Source organism: Ovis canadensis, chromosome 1 (genome assembly GCF_042477335.2).
Source record: "Ovis canadensis isolate MfBH-ARS-UI-01 breed Bighorn chromosome 1, ARS-UI_OviCan_v2, whole genome shotgun sequence".
NCBI lineage: Eukaryota > Metazoa > Chordata > Mammalia > Artiodactyla > Bovidae > Ovis > Ovis canadensis.
Window position 1 is genome coordinate 102,300,910 of NC_091245.1, and position 18,017 is coordinate 102,318,926.

The 18,017-nt window shown below is 41.0% G+C and overlaps 1 protein-coding gene across 7 annotated transcripts in view; it reads right to left on the reverse strand.

The window, feature by feature from the left end:
• The window catches only part of POGZ (pogo transposable element derived with ZNF domain), a 48,894-nt gene extending 31,333 nt beyond the window's left edge, over positions 1 to 17,561 (reverse strand). For 2 of the 7 annotated variants that reach the window (XM_069574412.1, XM_069574383.1), the window contains exons 1-2: positions 17,176 to 17,515; positions 593 to 717 (exon numbers count right to left, since the gene is read on the reverse strand). In XM_069574412.1, coding sequence (XP_069430513.1) covers positions 593 to 716 — 124 coding nt within the window. In that variant the 5' untranslated portion in view covers position 717; positions 17,176 to 17,515. Of the gene's footprint in view, positions 1 to 592; positions 718 to 1,159; positions 2,217 to 15,702; positions 15,795 to 17,175 lie in introns of those variants that run through there. The other 5 variants (XM_069574356.1, XM_069574394.1, XM_069574363.1 and 2 more) reach the window with 5 other exon arrangements.
• Positions 17,562 to 18,017: the final 456 nt, after the last annotated feature.

The following is an 18,017-nucleotide window of genomic DNA, read 5'->3' on the forward strand; positions in this document are numbered from 1 at the left end:
CCATCTTCAGTTCTCAAGGCAGGAAAGATTAAAAAAAAAAAAAAAAGAGCAACAGATACAATTCAGGAGAAAAAGAACTACCACCCACTTTATGAATTTAGGGCAATCTAGAATTTGACCCTGCAACCGCACCTTTTTGAAAAAGAAGCTACAAGCCTAAGTTTGTAAACTGTCCCTGAAGGCAGACACAAAGCAAATTCTGCTCAGCTCACAAAGGAAACCAAGTTCAAATAAAACAAACCAAAAAATCCCTCAAGACTATGGGAACCTGTTTCTCACTGGGTATATAAATGAACACTAACACACACCACTTGTTCACACATCATTTCGTAAGAGAACTGCTTACGTGTTTGATAAATATTGGTGAACCCAACTCTCAATGTTTTTAATTTATTAAATATAGTGTTTCTAGTTTTGTGTATAAGGAAAACCAAAGCATTTACAGACCAGAGAACAGGGGGAAAAGGTCGTACCAGTGCCACAGAGAAGCAACCCTGAATCCTTAAAGTTTTGCACCTCATACTTTCTTAACAAAACCGCCATTCAATTCAGTCAATATAACAACAATCTAAGATCAAAGAGTTTTTGTTACCTGTAGTAGTTTTATCCACTGAATTATAATCCTCAACTACAGAATCCTCAATGACATCACTGATTTTCTGCCACGGCTCCAACTCCTCCTCCTCACATTCCATAAACAGGTCGGTGTCCGCCATGCTACAAGAAAAAAGATTAAATTAAGATACTGACCTCACAATGGGAGAAATAGTTTTATACAAAATATGGAATCAGACTCTGAAGCTATTGGTAACCTACACCATTGCGCTTCCTCTACCATTTCCCCTAACCTCCTCCATTTCCAAGGTTCCAGAATGATAACTTTTATTCTTAAAAAAAAAATTAGTGTGGAAGACTCCACAGCAAATTATTTAATAATTACGGTTGAAAAAATTTAAGCTATAATACTCAGGGCTGGGATTAGGGTGAGGTGAACTTTGTAAGCGGAGGGTCAGACCTTTTTTATTTACAATTACTACTTCGCTCATTATGAATTTTTTTGCACGAATACTGAGTTTTAAAAAATGATACATTTGCCATTTGAGGAAAGCATCCTAGGAACTTGTTTGGAAAACCAAGAACTTCTGAAGAAAGCACTAACCATTCTGTGTCTAGACTGCTGTCCTACTGATCCTGGACTTGAGGTACAGTTCCAGTCTCCAGCCAACTCTGCTTGCTTCAGACTGGCCCCCACAATCCTAAGTGGCAAGAGCCAGTTCCAGAGCATCATCCTGTGGCCACTGTTCTGAATTCAGTGCTCTCTGTGTGCTGACAGACTCTTGGTTTGTCACATGTCTGAAGTCAAGGGGAGGTTCTGTCAGCAACCAAGGACCTCTCTGCTCAGTCCTGAATAGTTTCCTCCAAGTCCCTGGCTTATCCCGGAATTTGTGCTAGCAAATCCATATGGTGGTTGTTTAATCACTAAGCTGTGTCCAACTTTTGCAACCCCATGGACTGTAGCCCGCCAAGCTCCTCTGTCCATGGGATTTCCAAGGCAAGAATACTGGAGTGGGTTGCCATTTCCTTCTCCAGGGGATCTTCCTGACCCAGATATCGAATCCCAGTCTCTTGTATTTAGCAGGCAGATTCTTTACCACTGAGCCACCAGGGAAGTCTGTACCTATCTAATACCTAAAATATATTTAAAGGTAGTTATAAAATATAAATATACCAACTCTATAAAGGTATATAATTATACCATTCCCTAGATTTTTCTCTAATTGTTTAATATATTGTACAATTTTAAACACACTGTATCCTTAAAGTTGTCTGCCCATTTACCTTTATTTCAAAAATCTGAACAAAAGCCCAGGATACACTTAAGTTCTGTGGTGAAATTTAAATGTAAATAAAATAAAAATAATAGCACAAAAATGATATATAAAATACAATTTATCTTGATTACTGAGCCTTTTTGTACTCAAGATAAGGGCCATGCTCTAATTTCAACCTCTGTGCATGCGTGCATGCTCAGTCCTTGACTCTTTGCGACCCCAAGAACTGGGCACCACCTGGGAATTCCAACCTTAAACTCCACCAAGATTTTGGGAAGTCAGCCTTTAATTTGAAAACGCTTGAACTACATTCTTCTTTTAAAAATAAAGCCTGCCTATTTGCAATGCAAATGAACAGCTATTATTATTATGCTGCCCTCCAATGTTAGTTGAATGAAGGTCAAGTTTTTTGCTTTGGAATGGGGTAGCACTACCGCCCAATGTTCAAACAAAGCTTTCACTGCAAGAGTTCTCAGTGCCTCTGTAGCTCAGAATTTTTTCCACCACACCCCTAAGGCAAAACAAACAAAACCACCAATTTAACCATTGCGTTAGGGCCATACAATTTGATAGTTTGCAAGATGCCCAACAGATGGCGTTGTTTACTTGAAAATTTAAAATATTCCATAGCTAGAAAAGGGCCCATTTTAACGAGTAAAGTGCTTTACCTGATTCTAAGTGGTCTCTAATATTCTAATTATTTATGTTTTCTCAAATCAAAACCATAAAGGAGAGATGCTATGAGTAAGGTAAGAAAAGGCTCTAAGGTATCAACTTAAATTTCCTTGTCATTTAGTTGCTAAGTTGTGTCTTGACTTGAGATTCCATGGATTGCAGCCCACCAGGCTCCTCTATCTGTGGGATTTTCCAGGCAAGAATGCTGGAAGGGGTTGCCATTTCCTTCTCCAGTAAATTTTCTTAGTTTTTCATTTAATTTACATATACAAAAGACAATGCTAGCCAGAAACTGAATTAAAAAGAAGCCAAATCCGTATCACAGGCGTTCTTTAAGACTACACAACACACTTTTGTATTTTCCAGTCTAGTTCCACTGAAAAAGATAACATTCTAAACAACTTTTTTCTAACTACTTAATTGTGGTTTTCAGTGTCGTGAATATGGATATTTTAATAGTATATCCAAAGGCTAGTCTTCTACCTCAACCACTTATAGCATCTTAAGAGACTGAGTTCATGTTTTGTCAAACAATGAAGATTAATAAAAACAACGAAAGTTTCCTCCACCTCACAGTCAAATTATGTTATTTTCACCATGAAGAAGGTATTCTAAGAAACAAAGAGTGGAAAAGGCAGCTGTGAAAAGATGGAAAGGACATTTATATCCTAATTACTTTTTACCAAGTGAGAAAAAATAACTCCCTAGGGTATATGCTCTGCCAAGACAACCAATGTAAATTAAAGGGTTCAAGATAGAAAAGAAAGTTCAACTCAGAATATATTTTTCAAGATTTTTACAATGTGAAAGATGGAGTTAACCAACAAGGCGTATCAACTCAGAAAAATAAATCTACTGACTGAACATATTTTATGACTTACACCCAAAACATCTCAGGAAGACACTGAAATCAAGTTTTTCAAACAGTTCTCAATTCTGATCTAGACTCTGTATCCGAGAATGGGATCAGTCCTTTCATTTCACCATCTATAGCTCAGGGTCAAAAAATTAACTCTGCTGAAAAGATGGGCCATGCCAAAATAGATATCAACCTGAATTAAATTCCCTGTAAACTTTAAAAATGAAAAATGCAAATTTAGTACCCTTCTATAGTTTTCCAGCTATCAAAAAGGAATTTTCATTAATACAATGAAGTGCTATATTTAATATCTTCACCAAGATGCTCAAGAAACACAATTCTCTGATCCATGAGAATACAGTCAAGTCATCTGTGGCATATAGTTACCTTTCAACTATTGTTGAACAAAGACAAGAATTACTATATATGTAGTACTAAAATGAATAAAATTTTCCAAATGATCAGTCTACTTGTGTTTAACTTCTCTACACACTAAACCTTCAACTTAATTTCTCACAAGGAAAAAAAAAATCTGTAAATTTTCCCTATTATTTTGCTATAAAGGATAAGTGTACTCATAGGCTTGGCATATATTTCACACTAAAAAACAAAGTTATATTCAAGTTGAAACATTTTCATTTCTCCTGAAAAAGTGCCAGGTAAAAATGTGAATTTTGGAAATTAAAGGCCAGCATGTAGGGAACACCATACTCCATCAAGAGGAAAACCTGGATAGGCAGTAAATTTGAGGTTCACACTGTAGCCAGTAAAGGGGCAAACCCGCATCAATACCCTAGGGATTCCTTTTCTGCTGTTCTTAAAATAAGATATAAACTTTAATTATATACAAGAGTAGGGAACTCACTGGCAGTCCACTGGTGAGGACTCTGACTATAGGGGGCCCAGGTTCGATCCTTGATTGGGACACACACCCACACACACACACACCCCCACCCACAACCCAGCTTTAAACATTATCAACCAGGCTTTCCTGGTGGTCAAGTGGTTAAGAATCCATCTTGCTATGCTGGGGACACTCGTTCAATTCCTGGCCCAGGAAGATCCTGCATGCCCCGAGGCAACTAAGCCCATGAGCCATAACTAACGGCTCTCACACTCCACAATAAAACAAGCCACCACAATGAGAAGTCTGCACACCGCAACTAGGGAGTAGCCCCTGCTTGCTGCAACTAGAGAAAGGCTGTGCACAGCAAAGAATACCCAGCACAGCCAAAAAATAATTTTTAGAAGTATCAACCAACCTTATTTCATGTATGCCCTCTTTCCTTCATATTATTTTGAAACTAATTCCTAATACCCCATTCCTAAATATTTTGTGTGTTGTATGCGCTCAGTCATGCCAACTGTTTTTGACTGTAGCCGTCCTCTGTCTATGGAATTTTCCAGGCAAGAATACTGGAATGGGTTGCCATTTCCTACTCAAGGGAATCTTCCTGACCCAAGGATTGAGCTCATGTCTCCAGCACTGGCACCTGAATTCTCTACCACTGCACCACCTGAAATATATTGTGTATCTCTAGAAGGTAAGGACTTGAAAGATTATGTATATATTAAAAAAAAAAAAATCACAGAGAATTCCTTGGCAGTCCAGTGATTAGGATCTGGCGCTTTCACTACCAGGGCAGGATCTGATCCTTGGCTGGGGAACTAATATCCCACAAGCCTCTCAGCTAAGTTAAAACCTAATCAAATAAACAAGTCATAGTACCATTAACATGGAGAAGGCACTGGCACCCCACTCCAGTACTCCTGCCTGGAAAATCCCATGGATGGAGGAGCCTGGTGGGCTGTAGTCCATGGGGTCGCTAAGAGTCAGACACGACTGAGCGACTTCCCTTTCACTTTTCACTTTCATGCATTGGAGAAGGAAATGGCAACCCACTCCACTGTTCCTGCCTGGAGAATCCCAGGGATGGGGGAGCCTGGTGGGCTGCCGTCTATGGGGTCACACAGAGTTGGACACGACTGAAGTGACTTAGCAACAGCAACAGTACCATTAACATGCCTAAAAAATTTATAGGCAACACTGAAATATACAGGCAACACTGAAACCTCAAATTCTCTCAAATACCATAGTTTTTCTTTTTTTTTAAGATTTATTTATTTTTGGTTGCACTGGGTCTTCACTGATGCATGTGGGCTTTCTCTAGTTGAGGCTGCTGCTGCTGAGTCGCTTCAGTCGTGTCTGACTCTGTGTGACCCGAGATGGCAGCCCACCAGGCTCCCCCATCCCTGGGATTCTTCAGGCAAGAACACTGGAGTGGGATGCCATTTCCTTCTCCAATGCATGAAAGTGAGAAGTGAAAGTGAAGTCACTCAGTCATGTCCGACTCAGCGACCCCATGGACTGCAGCCTGCCAGGCTCCTCTGTCCATGGGATTTTCCAGGCAAGAGTACTGGAGTGGGTCGCCGGTGCCTTCTCCAAACAGGGGCTACTCTTGGTTGCAGTGTGTGCTTCTCATTGCGATGGCTTCTCTTGTCATAGAGCAGGGACCCAAGGTGCGTGGGCGCAGTAGTTGCATGGGTTTAGTTGCTCTCTGGCATGTGAGATCATCCTGGATCAGGGATTGAACACCCCTGAACTGGCAGGCAGATTCTTGACCACTGGGGAAGCCTCTCAAATACTGTTATTGGAGGATGATTTACAATGTTGTATTAGTTTCAGGTGTACAGCAAAAGGATTCAGTTATACACGTTCATATATCCATTCTTTTTCAGATTCTCTCCCCTATCGGTTACTACGGGATACTGAGCACAGTTTGCTGTGCTATACAGCAGGTCCTTGTTGATTATTTTATACACAGTAATGTGTACATGTTAATCCCAAACTCCTGATTCATCCCTCCCTCCACCTTTCCCCTTTGATAACAGTACATTTGCTTTTTTCTCTCGTTAAAATTATTTATTTGGTTGCTCTGCATCTTCACTGCTGCGTGCTCCCTTTTGCCAGTTGTGGAGAGGAGGGGCTACTCTGGTTTATGTGTGCAGGCTTCTCGTCGTGGTGGCTTCTCTTGCGGAAGACAGGCTCATAGAACCCAACGGCTCAGTAATGTGGGGCACAGGCTTAGTTCTTCTGTGACACGTGAAATCTTCTCAAACCAGGAATCAAACTGGTGTCCTCTGCATTGGGTAGATTCTTACCCACTGTATCACCAAAGAAGTTCATAGATTTGTTTTTGAAGTCTGTGAGCCTGTTTCTGTTTAGTAAAGAAGCTCATTTGTACCCTTTTTTAAGATTCCACGCCTAAGTGGTATTCTGTATTTGTCTTTCTGTCTGACTTCACTCGGTATTATAACCTTCAGGTCTATGCATGCTGCAGCAGATGGCACTGTCTCAGTCCTGTTTATGGCTGAGCAGTGCTCCATTGTACACATGTACCACATGTTATTTACGTCTTTGTTGATAAGACATTTAGGTTGCTTCCATGTCTTCATTAAATATCATATTTCTTAAAGTTTGCTTTGATTTGGAGTCAAATAAGGTCTACATATTATGATTATTTGATAGATTTCTTAGGTCTCTTTTAATTTCTAGGTCTTGATTAGCTGGATCTACAGGCGTGGTTAGATATAGGCTTAACATTCCCCTCTCCCCCAACAAGACTACTCTTAAGGGCAGGATTTTCTTCTATCAGGAACCCTCTCATTCAGGCTCAATGCCTAGATATAGTCATTCTAAATCTATAATTTCCTTTTCATTTGTTAACTGAAACACTCTGATTTAAAAAACAAAAACATATCTACTATCTGGTTACCCAGTGGTGCAGTTCATATAGAAGTCTTGATTCTTTCCATCTTGCTTCTCTTTATTTACCAGTTTTCAAAATAATAATGTTTCACTAGCATTTCTTCAAAATGACCAATAAGCTTGTTCTTAAACTATCATTATATCACATTACAGATTTAATCATTTGATGGGCTTTGATCCACAGCAGTTAACCTTATTGATATTCAAAGTGTCCTATTTTGCTCACTGGAACTTCTCAGTCGGCTCTTGAGTTCTTTTGACACAGTGCTCAGGAGTGTTTGATAAAATTCTGGCTATGGGATAAATAAAAAGTTCCAGGCTCATCTCATACATTCCTGCCCCATATCAAGAATCATCCATTTTCCCAAGGAACCCTGATTCCTTCTGTTACAGAATGATATTCCAAGATCAGACTAGATGCTAGGGGTTTTTCTGCTCATTTTAAACATAAAATTATTTCCACATTAACCCCCAACTCTTAGTCAGCTACCTTCAATTTGCTTCTGTGTCATTTGGAAAAAAAAAAAAATCCACATCTACAAATAATCCTTGTCTTAGAACCTTAAAATTCTGTTTTCTCCTGAGATTCTTGAGATGTTTCAATCTTTTAAACTTATATTTATTAGTTCTCAGTACTTTCACTCTTTTCCAAACCTTTCCCTTCCCCTTCACAAGATGCTGACATCATTTTCCTTACTGGTAGAATTCACATCTAGTTAAAAAAAATTTTTTTTAAGAAGAATCAAAGAGGACACAACATATAGATTTTAATCAAGTCCTTTAGCAAGTAACTTTTTTCTTTTAGTCTGCCGTCATTACCTTAACACAATCATCTAGGTTTTGTGGAATTTTTAAGCAGTTTATTTTTTATCACTGAGTAGAAGCCGAAACTCCAGTACTTTGGCCACCTCATGCAAAGAGTTGACGCATTGGAAAAGACTCTGATGCTAGGAGGGATTGGGGGCAGGAGGAGAAGGAGACGACAGAGGATGAGATGGCCGAATGGCATCACTGACTCAATGGACGTTGAGTCTGAGTGCACTCTGGGAGTTGGTGATGGACAGGGAGGCCTGGTGTGCTGCAATTCATGGGGTTGCAAAGAGTCAGACACAACTGAGCGACTGAACTGAACTGGGTGCTTCATTTATGGAGAAGCCATCATTTGTTTATCCATCCACATGTTGGCAGGTAGTTGTTTTCAATTTTCAGGTTATTATGAATAAATCTGACATTTGGGCACAGGTCTCTGTATGTACATATGTTTTCATTCTTTTGGATAAGTAATCTGAGAGGAACTTCTGGGTCATACGGTAAGCCTGTGTCTGGCCACTTTTCCAAACACTAGGATAAGCAGCGTCTGCTGCTAAGTCGCTTCAGTCGTGTCCGACTCTGTGCAAATCCATAGATGGCAGCCCATCAGGCTCCACTGTCCCTGGGATTCTCCACGCAAGAACACTGAAGTGGGTTGCCATTTCCTTCTCCAATGCATGAAAGTGAAAAGTGAAAGTGAAGTCGCTCAGTCATGTCTGACTCTTAGTGACCACATGGACTGCAGCCTACCGGGCTCCTCCGTCCATCGGATTTGCCAGGCAAGAGTACTGCAGTGGGGTGCCATTGCCTTCTCCAAAGTAGCGTCTGACTTTCCCAATTTACAAGTCCTGCAGAGACGGCCTTGTTATTTATTTATTACTTTATAGTCATGCTACAGGCCATATGGGATCTTAGCTCCCAGACTAGAGAGTGAACCCTGAATTAGGAGCACAGATTCCTCACTGATGGACCACCAGGGAAGTCTCTGCAACTTACTTTATAATGTGAAGTTGTTTAGCTCCTATGACCCTTGAAGTTTCGGGCTCTTAGCTGATACGCTGGAACAATAGGAACATTCATATGTAACTAACATATAAGACAATTCAATTTAACATTCTTCCCTTAACTACCAGAAATATTTGAGTGGGCAGGAACCATGTCTTTCTTATTAAACTGAAAAAAACATATCTACGATGTGTCAGCTTCAGGTGTACAGCAAAGTGGATCAGTTATGCCTGCCTATGTTCTTTTTCAGATTCTTTTCCCTCACAGGTACTGAAATAATGAATACAGCTCTCAGCAACTATTTAAAAGACTGTCTTTTCATGAATGCCGAGATATAAACAGATCACTCGAGAATTTTAAACAAAACTTTTAAGTACTCCTAACACAAACTTTATCCACAACACATAGCTAATAAGGTTCTTTTTCAAGCAAACTGGGAGGTCGGAGGGGGATGAAATAAAGACCTATACTTGACTTACAAATGAAGAGCTGCTTTCTACCTTCAATAAAATTTCCAACATAGCTAAAGAAATGTCATCATATTCCAGTGTTCTTCAACATATAGTAAAAACAGTCCAAACTGCGCAACATATCTACAGAAGGTAACTATGTTCAATAGCCGCACACAGATTATAGAAAAGGAAAGCTAGATCATTAAGGAATCTACATATGCCAGTGGCTTTTATCCAACTCATAACATTCAAACAGGGATAATCTGCCCCCAGAAGACATTTGGCAATGTCTGGAGACACTTTTGGTACTCATACTAGGGGTGGGGCTGGGCAAGGGTGCTACTGGCATCTGTCTAGAGACAAGTGCCCAGGGGTGCTATTACACATCCTACAATGCATGGGATAGCCAGGGACTTACCAGGCCCAAAATGTTAACAGTGCCAAGACTGAGAAGCCCTGATCAAACTGAATCCATGTTCTGAAGCAGAAATTTAAAAAAAAAAAAAAAAAATCATCTCACATTCTATGCATAAAGAACTCTCATTTTCCTTTTAAACTGAAGTACAGTTGTGTTCAGTTCCGTTGCTTAGTCATGTCCAACTCTTTGCGACTCCATGGACTTCAGCACGCCAGGCTTCCCTGTCCATCGCTAACTCCCAGAGCTTACTTGAACTCATGTCCATTGAGTCAGTGATGCCATCCACCCATTTCATCCTCTGTTGTCCCCTTCTCCTCCCACCTTCAATCTTTCCCAGCGATTCTTCTTCAAAGAATCCCAGCGGATTCTTTACTAGCTGAGCCACAAGCGAAGCCCATAGTTGATTTACTTTATGTTAATTTTCTCATTTCTTTCAAAAATAATTTATCCTCTCTGCAACAGAAAAGATGAGCACAAGATTCCCATGAATTGTTTAAATGGTTACACCTTACACAATAAAAATATTTTTATAAAGCTCATATAAATCTAGTTTTGTTTCACCCTATAATGATCTGCCCGTGAAAGAGCTTGTTCCTGCCTAAGTACATCATTTCTCCTTAGAAAACTTTAGCACAGCACTATGACACTAGTTCTCTAAATTTATGGTTACTATCAGTAATCCCCATTATCAGTATTAACTGTGGTAAATAATCCTTGTGAAAATAATTTACCAAAGTCCCCAAATCTCCATTTTGAAAATTTCTGGTTTTGACCTCTTTACTATTCTATTTCTCTACGGGTTGCTTTTGCTAAATATATCAATTGTTCTCGCCTGTTTAACTTTCAGATCATTTTCTCAGAGGGTGGCGAACCAAAATGACATGATGCAAACTTATTACTACGGTCTTTCTCAAAGTCTTATTGTGCTTGAACTTAAAATTACAGAAGTAGCTCTATATCTCAAAGCCAAAGGTTATGACAATAATAAACTTAAATAGAAAAATGTGAGCCGATAATCCAAACTCTGTCATCAGCTGTTCTTTTGTTAAAACAACAATTAAAAAAATAATAATAAAAGCTATTAACAACAATATGTAACCTGAATCAAATCTAGCACTTAAATTTAACTTCCAGTTTTTAGGAAGTATAGCAACAGAAGAATTAGTAGAACCACAGGGAAATAATTGAGATAAACCCAAAAGTGGGACATTTTAAAACAAAATAATCAGACAAATGCAGAAAACAGAATACTTTATAAAACTAACACACTAAAAATGTCAAGCACACACCCACAATTACACACATGCACACACACAGAGAAGACTAAACCAGACCGAAAGAAACTAAAGAGATATAACAAAATGCAACATGTGAAACCACTGGATTCTGGTTCATGAAAAAGGTATAAGTGACATACTGGGGACAACTGGAACATTCAAAAATAGACTAGATAAAATTATATTTGAGAATTTTACTTTTCTTAGAAAGGATAGCAGTATTAGTTATGTAGGAGAACGTATTTAATCTTAGCAAATGCATGAAATGTTCAGTGGAAGTATCACGACTTTCAGGTGGTTCAACAAATATGTATTTGGGTGTTTTCTTATAGACATCAAATATGCCAGCATGTTAAAAATCACTGAGTCTAGCTGGTGCGTTCATTGTAGATTCTCCTTGTATTCTTTCATCTTTTTTCACATGCATGAAATTTTCTTGAATAAGGTCTGAGAATCTAATGAAAAATATGGTGGCTACAGTTAATAACACTGTATAACTGAGATTCACTAAAAGAATAGAACTTAAATGTTCACACATACACAGCCTAAGTATGTGAGGTGACGGGTGTGTTAACTGAATGGGGTAATAGTTGCACAATATTTATGTATGAAATTATCACGATGTACACTTTAATAGCGTACAATTTTATGTCAGTTACACCTCAATAAAGGAAAAAAAAAAGGAAAAAGAAAAAAACGGGGAAAACTACCTAATCATCTTTTGGTTGTGATATTTTATACCTGTATATTCTGCCATTTCCTTTTTGCTATTAATTAAGTCAAACTGGTAGCCTTGTGGGCTGAATTTTCTGTTAACCTCTTTTCATTTCTAGGAATAATTTTCACATAGATTATATATACATATTTCTTAATATATTGCATTATAATTAAATAGTCCTAGGAAAAAATAAAACTAAGCTGGGGTACACAGATTTCCAAGGAGGTACTGCAAGATGAGATGAACACTGCCATCTTCCATTAATCAAGGCATCTCGATCAGCTGACATCTTGGTAACTATCTGGTTCCTCTGTTCTGTGGTAGTAATCTCACTGGTAACGTGACTTCTGTGTACTCAGTACATTTTACTCCACACTGCAACTATCACAGGACTACTGGTGATTTTCAGTCTTTGGCATTCATCTATCACCGTAAGATGGGTGTACCAGATACATACCTTTCTAGGGAGGACTGAACTGTTACCTTACATGCTGGCAAATATAGTCCTATAAAACCAGCTAGTGAGTAAAAACCTATAGAACTGAAAAGCAAGATACAAAGAGACTATGCAATCTTATTTAAAAGTAGCAAAAAGAACCCCTCAGTTAAAACTGTCAGTGTACTTCTGAGGTATTTAATGGGCAGAAAGGTTTACCTATCTTCATCTCAAATAAGATGAAGAAAACATCTGTTTTCTACCAAAATTCTCCAGACAGATTTGGCTTTTGAAGCTCTGGATTCCTATGTCTGACTCTTTTATAGTGCTGAAGTTCCAGGAATGAAGAATTCGGTACCTAACATTTTCAATTCACTGCTAGTGCATACCCACCCATAAATCAAGATAAAAAGAACATGTGGAACAGTAAAAATGTTTTAAAAACAAACAAAAAATTTAGAATACTACTCTCTCTTGCTCCTGGGTGAGAAATAAACAATAGTAATCCTCAAAACAATTTGCATTTGTATTCAAGTTGAAGGCAAAAGGAGAACGCGGGGGCAGCAGAGGATGAGATGGTTAGATAGCTTCACTGACTTAATGGACATGAATTTGAGCAAACTCCATAAGACAGTGAAGGACAGGAGAGTCTGGAGTGCTGCAGTCTATGGGGTCGCAAAGAATCCGGACACAACTTAGTGGCTGAAAACAACAAACGTCAAGTTACCTCAATTTTTTCCTTTAAAAGGGATTAATTCCAGAAAATCTATAGGGCTGAATACTCAGTATGGCTACGAAACAAATTATTGTTGAACTTGTAGTAAGCAGCTTTTATTTACCCAGTCTATCATTCACAGGAACTATTGTAGAACCTCACATATAACTTTCACAATGGGTTCTTAAATACTCTTAATAATCTAATATTCCTAAACATAAAATACTTCCCACTTATCTGGCAGCAAACTTCCTATCAAGAAGAATCCATATATATTCATTATAAGCTCTCTACTGAACTGAAGTGAGCAGTTAAGTTTCCTATTTTTAAAGAATTCAATATTCAGTTTCTCTCCCAAGAAAAGTTCTTCATTGACATGCCTGTTGTCTAAATTCCATTTCTACTCAATTTAACTCTGCCAAAGCTAGCAAAATGTTATTTCCTTCTCCTCTCCTCGAGTTACATATAAAAATGTTTTTGTGGATATGGTTTATTATCACAAACCACACTGCCAAAGAATCTATCAAAGTCTTATCATACTGATCTATAACAAAGACACTACCAGTTCTAGGATTTGCAATTTAAATCAGAAATCTCCACTTACAACCAAAAGACCTATACGGAGAAAAAAGACAAAACATCATTTGGAATATATTTTATTTTACTGTCATATAATACCAAGCATTATTATGCACTTTACATTCATTACCACAATGAATTCTCTAACTGTGTCCTAAATAATACACTTTATGCTGCTGCTGCGAAGTTGCTTCAGTCGTGTCTGACTCTGTGCGACCCCACAGACGGCAGCCCACCAGGCTCCCCCGTCCCTGGGATTCTCCAGGCAAGAACACTGGAGTGGGCTGCCATTTCCTTCTCCAATGCATGAAAGTGAAAAGTGAAAGTGAAGTCGTGTCTGACTCCTAGCGACCCCATGTACTGCAGCCTACCAGGCTCCTCCATCCATGGGATTTTCCAGGCAAGAGTACTGGAGCGGGGTGCCATTGCCTTCTCCTAATACACTTTATAGATGAGGTCAAATGAGGTTTAGAGAGTTTAAGTAACTTGCCCAAGGTCACAGCTGGTCTGGTATATTTACTAAGCTTTTTTGCTCTGCAGTTCTCTTCCAATTCACTGCCTCTTCCACTATTAACTCCAACTAACATTTCTGAATTCTCCAGAAGTTTCTAAATAGGAGACAGATTTGGATGATCTCAGGAGCAGAGGATAGGGCAAACCCAGTTTCTGGTCTCAGAACCCCTTCACATTCTTAAAATTATTAAATATCTTAAAGAGCTTTTATTAATGTGGAAAAGATCTTTTGATATTTACTTTAGAAATTAAAACGTAAAAAGTTTAAATATTTATCAGTACAATAAAAAACAACAAACCCATTACGTGATAACATAATTAAAATATATCAAAAATTTTCAATTAAAAATGACTCTTTTCCCCCAAACAGTGAAATGATGTTGTTTCACATTTTCGGAAATCTTTCATGTCTAGGTTAATAGAAGGCAGTTTGATTCTCAAAGCTGCTTCTGCCTTCAGTCTGCTGTTCTATGTTGTTTTGGTTATGCATATAATGAAGATCTGCTGTCACACAGACAGAAAAAGGGAAAAGCATTCTAAAAACCTTTTCAGATAGTTGTGTGTATTGAGACAGTACTAAAACTAGACAAATAATAGTTTCTTAAACAATAGCTGGATATTGGAATCTGAACCCCTCCTGATGAAAGTTATGTTAAACTCCATCAGTGTATGCTGAATTTTGAAGATTACTCACGGTGACCCGAGTTATGCAAAAGTCATTTGAAAATACAGATTTACTGAATTATGCCTATCTTCCCAATGTTGACACATTTCACCATAAAATATGTTTGAAAAATCAGTCATTAACAATGACTTGCAAGGAAAGTCTTTTAAGTACCAGAAGTTGTTAAACTTGATATCAAATTTTTAAAAATTCTAATTTTCACTCTCAAATTTTTATCACTGAGAATACTGTCAATTGTTTTCCTTGAGGTGACAAGCTCACTTCACTTGCTTTCAAGAAAACATCGCAAACACTCAAGTGTGAAAAACTGTAGTCTGTCAGTCGTTCTTTCCAAGTAAAAATGCTGGCCCAGGAAACCAGCAACTCGCCGCTAAATCTCACAAGTGCCTTTCCTTATGACAAAGATTTACCGCAGTAGGCAGAATCAGTGGTTTATGCACATTTCCCATTTGGTCACGGATTCTCACGAATTAAAAATACATGTACCGAAGGGTTGAAATTTAACGGTTATTTTTACTGCTTCATCAAAGACATTCTCAAGTAAGTATGGTAGTTGTTTCCCACAGTAGTTTTTATCAAGTGTTGCCTTTGGACCATCAGCGCAAATGCCAGTGAAAAAGCTAACCAGGGTTTCAGTATTATTTTGAAAACAGTTACCACCTCCTAGCTCTCCCAAGACGGCTTGAGGGGAACCCCAGAAATTAGCAGGCCACATTTTGGGAACTGCTTTTCCAGATTTTACCACTGGTTCAAGGTGGGGTGGACACAAAATCATGTTCATCCCAAGAGACTCTATTCTGTCAGTTCCTTTAGCTTGAGATACTTCAGCATGGCTGGTATATTACAACCATAATATACAAAGGGGAGGAAATCAAGGGCATAGACTGCCACTTAATTGTTCGAAGATGATAGTTTGAGCACCTTTATGCTAAAACCGTAACTCTTAATATGGTGGTTACCTTAATCTGTCTCAGCTGAAGGACTGCAGATTAAAAGCGAAGAGACGATATACCCCCCTCAGCATCCCATCCAAATAAGCTTGGAGCTGAGGTATCCCGCAAACAGCACTTTTAGCGACCTGCAAGGTACTTTTTATGCATCCTGAAGTTACGACCGATTGTGCTAAACAGTTCAAACTCCCAGAGCCAAAAGCAACGGATCTCAAAATTTAACGTCATTTGCCAAGAAGCAGCCCTCCGCCCCCGCCGTTTCCCTTCATCTAGATGGAAAAATTCCTTTGAAAGTCAAATTGCACGTCTGTGGGGTTTTGCGAGGAGGTGGGAGGTGTCTAAAGGAGTGTAGAGGGCTGGGCCACAGTCTGCAATAGAATGACGGCTCTTCCGAGACAGGACACCTGTATCTCAGTTTCCATCTCGAAAAAGAAATTTGGACTAAATGTCTTACAAGACTCCTTCCAGCTCTACCTTTTTCTGAGGTGAAAATGTCCTAGACAAGCAGAGAAACGTCCAGCATTATTAAGTTAGAAGGAATCCCGCGTCTGCCGGGAGAGAAAGCAGGACAACTTGCGAAAGCAGAAAAAGCAGGTGGATCAACGATATCCCTCCTTTTGAGAAGGTGCTAAGAATCTAGAGAAAATAGTCCCTGGGATAAACATGGCGCCCACCGCGGCAGGATATAACCATACGAAAATAAGCTTTTTCCGCCCCATCCCATTTTATAAATCACGGCGCCATCCCGAAGAAATTTTAGAGCCAGGGGAGGAGACTTTGTAAACTAACTGCAGCGCACTAAGGCTTCGGATGTACTACAGGCGGGATTACATAACACAAGGGAGCGGCTAAGCAATCACTCATTTTCCTCCCCGCGCTCAAAAAGAGCGCCCCGCTAGCTCCCCGGCGGGGGTGGCGGGGGAGGGCCGAGCACCACCCCCACCCCCGGGGGACGTCGGCCCGCCGGCCTCCCCGGCGCGGCCTCGCCCCCTCGCCCGCCCCTCCCGCCGCGCCTCGCCGTCTCGCCACCGCCCGCGCCTCCGCCCCTTCCCCAGCGGGCCGCCGCCCGCACCCGCGCCCGCCCACTCCTCCGAGACGCCTCGCGCCGGGTGTGCGTGTGGACGTCGGGTGTGTGCGGGACCGTGGGGCGCGAGTGCGCGCGCGCGCCGCGGCGGGCGCCGGGGGGCGGGGGCGGCCGGCAGGCAGACAGGGGCCTCCCCGGCCCGGCCCGCCGCGCGACTCCCGCGGCTCCCGGGGCGCACACGCGCCCGCGCGCCGCACCCCACGCCGGCTGCCACCGCGGACCGCGCCGCCACTCGAGGGGGGCGGGGGCGCGCGCCGCCGGGCCCCCGCCCCCACCCCTCGCGTTCCCGCCCCATCCCCCTCTCATTGTCTCGCCTCGGAACGTCTCGCCGAGCAAAAAGATAACGGAACCCCCGGGAGAAGGGGGTGGGGAGAGGGAAGGCTCGCTCGCTCACTCACCTCCCGTGGTCGTCGCCGCCGGTAGTCTGACCCGAGGAAGGCGCCGTCGCCTTAAAGGGACCTTGCACCCGGCGCCGGGAGAAGGGGGTGGGAGCAGGGGAGGGGACGGGGGCTTGGGGGGGAGACGGAGAAGAGGGAACCGTTGAAATCTCGTCTCCGCGAGGGTGAAAGGAAACCTCCCTCGGGTTCGAGTGATTTGGGGTGGATTTTTTTCCCGAGGGGGGCGGGGGGGCCCCGAGGGAGGGGGGCGGGGGGGCCAAGGAATGCGGCTCCGTGTACGGGAGCTGGCGCGGGGGAGAGAGACGCCGACTCCCCCCACCGACCCTCTCGCTCCGCGGAGGGATACGGCTCGTCACTTCCGCCCTCCCCCTTTTGTGGTTTTTCAATTGGTTGGAGTGCGTGGCACGTCATGGACTCATCCTAACTCATGCCCGGGCTTCTTTTCTAGTCAAGTTTGTCTGGGCCTGCAAATAAATAAATAATTTAAAAAATGAAATGAAAAATAATTAGCTTTAGAAGCAATCTCTAAATTTTGGTGAGAACGATGGGGTTTCCAAAGGAAATACTTCCCTGGACTTCCTGGGAAAATTTTGAGAGTCTCTACACTTTCCACCCAAGGCTTATACCTAATCAAGAGGATAACCTCATTCTATAGGCCAGATGGTGAGGCCCAATGGCACCAACGACTGTCATTGGAACAAAGGCATCAAAATGGCACTCACTGTACCTCAAGAGACATTTCAGTCAAGTAGCATTAAGTGAAGAGCTTTTAAAAGCTATTTTTACCCTGAACCTCTCTAGATTCTGGAAGCCACACGTGATTGCTTATCAAGGTGATTCAT